The 7,464-nt window shown below is 43.5% G+C and overlaps 1 protein-coding gene across 1 annotated transcript in view; it reads left to right on the top strand.

Moving 5' to 3' along the window:
* Positions 1-2,354: 2,354 nt before the first annotated feature.
* Positions 2,355-7,464, top strand: part of Actl6a (actin like 6A) — a 23,332-nt gene continuing 18,222 nt past the window's right edge. Inside the window, exon 1 of the mRNA XM_004647290.2 lies at positions 2,355-2,586. Coding sequence (XP_004647347.1) covers positions 2,562-2,586 — 25 coding nt within the window. The 5' untranslated portion in view covers positions 2,355-2,561. The remainder of the gene's footprint in view (positions 2,587-7,464) is intronic.

Genomic DNA, 7,464 nt, shown 5'->3' with positions numbered 1-7,464 from the left:
ATAACACTGCCACATGAGGTGTACTGTGGAGTTCGCGGCAAAGGTTTATACATAGATAAGCATTGATTGCAATGATACAGCAAGAGTGCCGGCTGGCCCGCATGGTGCACACGCACGGAATTGTGCTCTCTGGGAGGCTGAGGTAAGAGGATCACAAGTTTGATTTCAAACTGGGCAATATAGTGACTTAGCAAGAACTTTTCCCAAAATAAAAAAAAATAAGGAAGGACTGGGAAAACAGTTCAATGTGAAGGTCCTGGGTTGAATCCCAAGTACAAAATAAAATAGCTCCCAAAACAAAAGAAAAATGCAAAACCAAACCAAACCAAACAACAACAAAACCAAAACCACACACACACAAAAGATCAAACTACCTGGAAGGATTATCAGTTTTCCTAATATCTTTCCAAAATCATCAAATGGAGCAAATCCCTCACTGTATTAAAAACATCTAAGCATACCTGTTCAGTATCCTCCAGGGCTGTCTCCTTTGTGCTATTGTATGTAAGATTCCCCCGTGAGTGTGTACAGTGTGTACAGGGTACTCTTGAGGAAGACAGTCCCAGCAACAGTCTTCCTAAGTCCTGCTGAACTGTTCCACAACTCATCAGGATAAATATCTTATTCTTCAGTATCCTCTAGGACACATCTCACAGATATCTTCATGGGACATATCAATATATATATAATGTTTGATTTGTTAAATAAAAATTACTAGGTCATTAACTGCTGGATTATTTAAATGATTACTGTGTGTTATAAGGTCATAAATTGTATCTTTGTAATATTTATTTCAAAGTATCCCAGTATTTAAAAAATTCATCAGTTCTATTAATTAAATATATTATAAAAACATGGAATGGATAAACCACTGATATGCTAAACCAAAGATTATGGGTTCTTGCCCCACCAGAGGTAGTGAGGTAGCCTTCCCCTTTAGATATCAATGGTATCTTGAACCAGGTATGGCAACACATGCCTGTAATCCCAGCACTTGGGAGGGAGACTAAGGCAGGAAATTTCAAATTCAAGGCCAGCCTGGGCTACACAGTGAGACACTATCTTTAAAAAAGCCTAAACCAACCAATGGGACAAACCCTCCCCTTGGTTGGAAGAAAAACAAGGCGAATTAATGCACATCTGAGAGCGCAAAAATCACAGGGTCAACAGTTAATATGCAGCACAGACACACTGTGCTGGGTTTATGTGTTATCTCAGGGGTCAAGACACTTTTGCTATAAATTTTGCGACTGTAAATGTGCTGTTCTCCAGCTCAGCTGGTCACCACATTGTCACTGTCACAACTATTAAACTCCACCCTCTTAGAGCAAAGTCAGTCATAAATGAATAAGCTCGACTATGTCTTAATAAACTGAGTTTTAGGTCATTGAAATGGGAATTTCATATAATTTTCACATATTATGAAATATTATCCTTAAAATATTTTTTTAATGTTTTATTTTTTTAAAGCCATTTAAAAATATAATAATTATGGCTAGCACATTGGTCATACAAAAATAGATGCTAGGTGGTTGGATTTGGTCCAGGGGACACAGCTTGCTGTCCCTTTCTACCATCTCGCTCATACTGAGACTGATGAGGCCTTATTTATCTATTTTCAAGAAAAGGTGTCACTATGTAGCCCAGGCTGGCCTTGAACTCTCCTCCATCCGCCGGCCTCAGCAGGGGGTGTGGGCCACCACACCCAGCTTGCCGCAATTTCAGAGTTTCTGGGCATTGGAGAAAGTGGCCTGATTTTGGCATTTTTATACATTGAACTTCAGACCTGGTACAGGAACAGGGACGAACTTTTGCAGTAATCCAAGGCAGAAAAATGTTCAGGATCGGGCTAGTACAGATAGCAGACAGTTTGGATTTGTATTTAGGATGGAGTGCTGACGTGGATAAGGATCAATCAGCTTGCTTAATATCTGACTCACAGGATAAATGAAAAGGATGATTTGTTTAATGTAATGAAAAAAAAAACTTCCTAATTTAAGTCGAAAAGTTAAAGAAAATACTTTTTCTGATTAAAAAATTGTCTGCACCCATCAAAATGCAAGGCCAGGAATCTCTGTGCAGAGTCTAATCTCCAGGCTCTCTCCGGCCGCGTCCTCTAAGCTCCACGCCGCGAACCTCGGGGCTGACCGGCTCTCCCGCACCGGCTGCCTCCCAGGGCTCGGGCTTCAACCCTTGCCCCGCCCACCTGGAGGCTCCGCCCCTCCGGCCTCGCAACCCAACTCTGGTCCGTCTTCCGTCGCTCCCCCAACCGCCCCCATAGCCATCTCCTATTGGCTAAAGAGGCAGCGCCGCGACAGGGATGCAGCAGAACCGCCTTATTATTGGCTGAGGGGTAGGCCGGGACCCTTGTGATTGGCTGATAGGAGCAACCAGCAAGTGTGGCTGTACTCCAGGGTGTGTGGACGCTGCTTTGTTGCCTGAGGGGGGTAGCGGTGGAACTTGAGGGGGTCGGGGGCTCGAGCTTCTCGGACCCGCAGTAGCGGCCGCTGCAGTCACCTCACCCGGTCGCGTTTAGCCCAGGAGTCGTGTCGACAGCAGCCATGAGCGGCGGCGTGTACGGAGGAGGTGAGTGAGCGCGGCCGCACCAGAAAGCGCGCCTTTTCGGCTTGTGGGGTGTTAACCGCCTTCCCCAGCCCTGCGCGCCGGTCCTCGGCGGCCCCTTCTGGTCTCCCCCTGTCGGGACCCCGGCTCCCCGCCCCACGCTCTGCTGGTCTCCGGAGTCCTAGCCCTGTCTTCCCCTCCTGCCGGGTACCCGGAGCCGGGTCGGGGCACGCGCCGTCCCTGGGGCGCCCGGGCGTGGTGACCCCCGGCCCCAGGTCCCGTTTCCCCGAGCGCCCCCAAAGTTCGCGCGGCGGGTGCGCGCGCTCAGGCTCGCGGGGTGCCGGCTGCCGCGTCCCGCAGGTGGCTGCGCGGGTGCGGGGTCCTCCGGTCTCTGCACGCCTTGGGGAGACCGCGGAACCTTCGCGTTTCTTTGTGGGCGGGGCTGTCCGCGGCAGTGTACCGGCTCTTGCAACTTGAGGCTGTCTGGGAAGTCTTGTCTGGGCTTCTGGGGTCTTTTAGGTTTTCATTGGGCAGTAGGAAGATAACCGCGGCTGTAAGCTGCGCAGCCCTGGGTTGTGGCATCAGCCTTACTGTTTGCCTTTGGGTAGTTCTTACGAACTTTTTTTTTTTTTTTTTTTAAACCGATTGAAGACTACTTATTTATAGGAAGATAAATCTAGCCTGGTGGGGCGGGGGTGAAGGTGAAATGAGGTCGTGCTGTGCTTGCTGCTCCGGGGTGGTCCACGGCCAGCCGTGTTAGCGTTGCCTGCGAACTTTAGAGAGGCAGTCTCAAGCCTCGCCGGAAGTCTACTAGAGCCTCTTTGCAAAATCACCACATGATTGGAAGCATCTGTTTGTATGTTCGCGTTCTGAATTGTGTTTGTTGAGTTCAAGACTGGAAGACAAATCTAAAGTGTTGGTGCTGTTACTGTTTCTAGTAAGCCTGCTGTTTCTTGACGCTATAGCGTTTAACAGGTAGTGGATAACAAAAGTAAGATTTTTCAGACTTAGCTTTTGGTGCGTAGTTACATACCTCTGAGTGTGGGATGATCGCTGTTGTGCCTCTTTCCTCCCCACTTACATCCCTGTTGATTTCTCAGTGTGAGTAGGTTACCCTTTTTACTTTGAGAAAAATCTAGTGGATAACATCTTTGTCTGAAGATGTGGTTCTGGCAGACAACTGGGTGCTGCCTTTACCTGCTAGAATTTATCAACTGCGTTGTGATTTTCAGGTTCACCTAGCATTGCTTTAATTAGGGCAGAAACGGAAACTAATAATACTGCTAGCAGCTAACGTGTATGGAGTATGTAATATAGGCAAGAGCTCCAAAATATGCATTGCATTTAAAGTTCGGCAGTTGGTACTACTAACCCCATGTTACTGGGAAAGAAAATGAGCTCTAGAAAAAAGTAAGTAACCAACTTACTTATTTATGTAGCTTCCTAGTTAGTTGGGAAGAAAGATACCTGGGATGAAAAAAAGGCATTTAAGAAAAACCCTACAGTGTCCAAATCTCACCCTTAAATTTTGAGTAACTGAATATTAACTATTTTAACCTGTTTTCTTATTAAAAGGATCTTTGTAGTTTAAAGTTAATATTTTTGTAATGATTATTTCTGACCAAGTCTAGGTACGATGCATAATTTATTTGAATTTCCATATTTGTAAGTAGTTTCTGGTCATACTTAAAATTATTGCATATTGCATCTTTCATGGTGCTTGTCTAGTTCAAACAACTTTATACGATAAAAAAACCAGGTATAATGCTGGCCCAACTTGCATCAATTTTTAATTTCATCACTGTTGTATATCTCCTGTTCCCTGAATTTCTACCCTTAAAAATTTCCTAAGTTGATTTCCTGATCCTGGAAATACCTTGGTCCAAACAAAATAACCTTGCTACCTTTTCCCCCAAGTTCATTAACCTGTTTAGTATGGCAATGGAGTATCTTAAGAGCCATTTACCTAGCACCAGTAGATAGGAATCCATTTACCCCTGCAGGGGAAACCTCAGAGTCCTCATGCTTGGTTCTTCACAAACAAGTTACAGAAATTAGATAAATCTTCCACTCTGGAAAAGGAAAATGAACCAATGCAAAATTCTGTAAATTACCACCCTACTCAAAACTCTGTTATAGTCAGTTCATACTAATTAAGAGATTATTAGACTTTTCATTTCACAAAATTTTTTTGAATGCTTGCCTTACAAGTTTGCCTTCAAGAAGCTCACTGTCTTTTTAGGTGGGTAGGTAAGTAGGTGTTTATTGTAGTTATTTCAATGATTCTTAATTTTATTTTTGTTCTTATACTTAAACAGCTGAATTTAGATGGCACTATTGATGGGTGGCACAGTTTTTAATTGGAAACATTTTTTGTCTTAGTGATATATGAACTAATGGTCATTTTATATTGGTGAGAAATGGTAACTAATTCAAAGGTAGGTTAATAACATTATATTGAAAATGCAAAGGTAGCACAGCCAAAAATGTTAGTGGCTTATTGTGGGGGAGTCAGGGGCTTTAGAAGAAAGGCAGTGAGCATAATGAGGGAGGAGTGGGAGCCGCAGCTCCTGCCAAGGTTGGCCCATGGTATAGGGTGTGGTAATGCTGTTCCAAGGTGGGGCAGATGCTTCTGCCAGCTTATGTTTTAAGTATCAGTAAAAAGACTTGAATTTTATCTTGCAGATGTGGAATCACAGAAGAATTCATCCTACTGATTTCATTGAAGGACTTACGTACCAAAATGATGAGTTACAATTTTGAAAGATCATAGTGCAGCAGCCCCTCCTCCCATGGGCATTGATCCCAGCCTTGGCACTGAGCTCCATCCCCAAGTCCTTTTTTCTCTAAAGACAGGATCTTACTAAGTTGCTGAGTTGCCCTGGTTGGGCTCAAATTTGCACTCTTTTGTCTCAGCCTCTCTGAGTGTTGGGGTTACAGGCATGTGTCACCATGTGTGGCCACTGCAACAGTGTGAAGGCTAGAAGATAAAGAGATAGAAACATAGTACCTATAGGAAATGGTTGTTTCCTGTTGAGATAAGAGCTTAATTGAAGGCAGTGCCCGTGGTATTAAAGAGGAGGAACTCTGAGATATACTTAGCAGGAGTATTTGACAAAACAAAGACAAAACCATTTACAATCTCAAAGTTTTACCTGGGATAATTGGGGTAACCAACTGTGTGGCAGTGCCAAGATGGGTCTGGGGAGGGCTTCTTCAGATGTGCTGACTTCGAAGCACCTGGGAGAGCCCAGGTGGATTGATGTTGATGTGCAGTAAGAAGTTCAGGATGTGGATCTAGACACTGTGTGGAACTTGACACATCTGAAACTGGAATTATCTCTGTTTAGGTTGAAACCAAAGAACTGGAATAGATTACCCAGAAAAGGGTAAATTAGGAGAGAGGCTTTTAACATGGGCTTCCTAACCTTCCCAAAGAATTCATAGATAGGATTATATTTTATTTTCTTATTTTTTCTGTATTTAGGACAGAGTGTACAGGGTCTCACTACATCAGATTCTCCTGGTTTCAGCCACAGAAGTGCTGGGATTACTGGCGCACGCCACCACGCCTAGTCTCAATTGCGTTTTAGCACTCCCTGTGGGTGGGTCAGCCCTGCACACTGGGAGTCGAACCCAGCTCCTGTGCTCTGAGGATTATATTTTATTACAGTTGGTTTCTTTTATAATCTAAAACCATTCCAAGAAGGGATTCTTAAGTTTCCTAAGCTTTTGTATTAGTTTGCCGGAGTTTCCATAACCTAGGGCCATGAAGTATGTGGCTTCAACAGCAGAAATTTATTTTAGCACAGTTCTGGAAGCTGGAGTCTGAGATGAGAGTGTCAGCAGTTGGTTTCCTCTGAGGCATCTCTAGCTTGCAGGTGGTCATCTCCTTCCTGTTCTACATGTCTGTGCTCAAAATTTCTTTCCTCCATTTTTTCCCCTTGATACATGGGGTTGAACTCTAGTCCTTTTTATTTCTTGAGCCAGAGTCCTGCTGAGTTGCCCGGTCTGGTCTTGAACTTTCTGTGCTCCTACTTCAGCCTCATGAGTAGCTAGGATTAAGGGCATGCATTGCCATGTTCTGCTTTAAGTGTCCTCCTCTTATAAGGATGAGGCCCTACCCTAATGACATTTTAATTTAATTAAAGGGCTGGACTCCTAATACACATTCTGAAATATTAAAAGGTGAGGACTTTAACCTTTGAGTTTTAGGGGCACCCAATTCAGTTCACTTTGAAAGCATCCATGACAACAGAACATGTTAAGAACCCCAGGTATTAGTTAATAATGGATTTTTTTTTAAATTTTTATTTGTTTATTTATTTATTGTGTGTGTGTGTGTGTGTGTGTGTGTGGCCAGCTCAGCCCACAAGGGGGCGGTGCTGGCTGGCATGTGGTGCTGGGGGATTAGAACCGTGGTCCGTGTGCTTTGCTTAGCTTAGCTTAGCTTGTTCTAAGTAGGTGCTTTAGACCACTGAGCCATCTCGCCAGCCCCTAATAATGGATCTTTAAGAAACAGAAGCTAAACTTTTCTATTAACTCAACAGTTAATTCATTTAGTTAGGGTATTTCTTTTCCAATGTTCTGGTTAATCAAAATGTTTACCAACTCATATTCATTACTATACTTTAGTTATTATTTGTATTTGAGTTTAGGTGCTATGGTAAAAACAAACATGGTATTCCTCTCTTAAGAATCCTGTTTTTTTCTAGGCATGGTGGCATATGCTTGCAATCCCAGTGCTGGGAAGGCTGAGACAGGAGGACCTCACTACATAGTGAGATCCTGTACCAAATAAGTAAATATGCAAATAAATAAATAAATAAATAATTTTTTTAAAATTTAAAAAAGGAAAAAGCTTAGGGCTAGCCAAATAGCTCAGCGGATTAAAGCATCTGC

The sequence above is a fragment of the Octodon degus genome, unplaced genomic scaffold (genome assembly GCF_000260255.1).
Source record: "Octodon degus isolate 3935 unplaced genomic scaffold, OctDeg1.0 scaffold00298, whole genome shotgun sequence".
Taxonomy (NCBI): Eukaryota; Metazoa; Chordata; class Mammalia; order Rodentia; family Octodontidae; genus Octodon; species Octodon degus.
The sequence above is the reverse complement of the archived record's forward strand: the minus strand, read 5'-3'. Positions and strand labels throughout refer to the sequence as shown.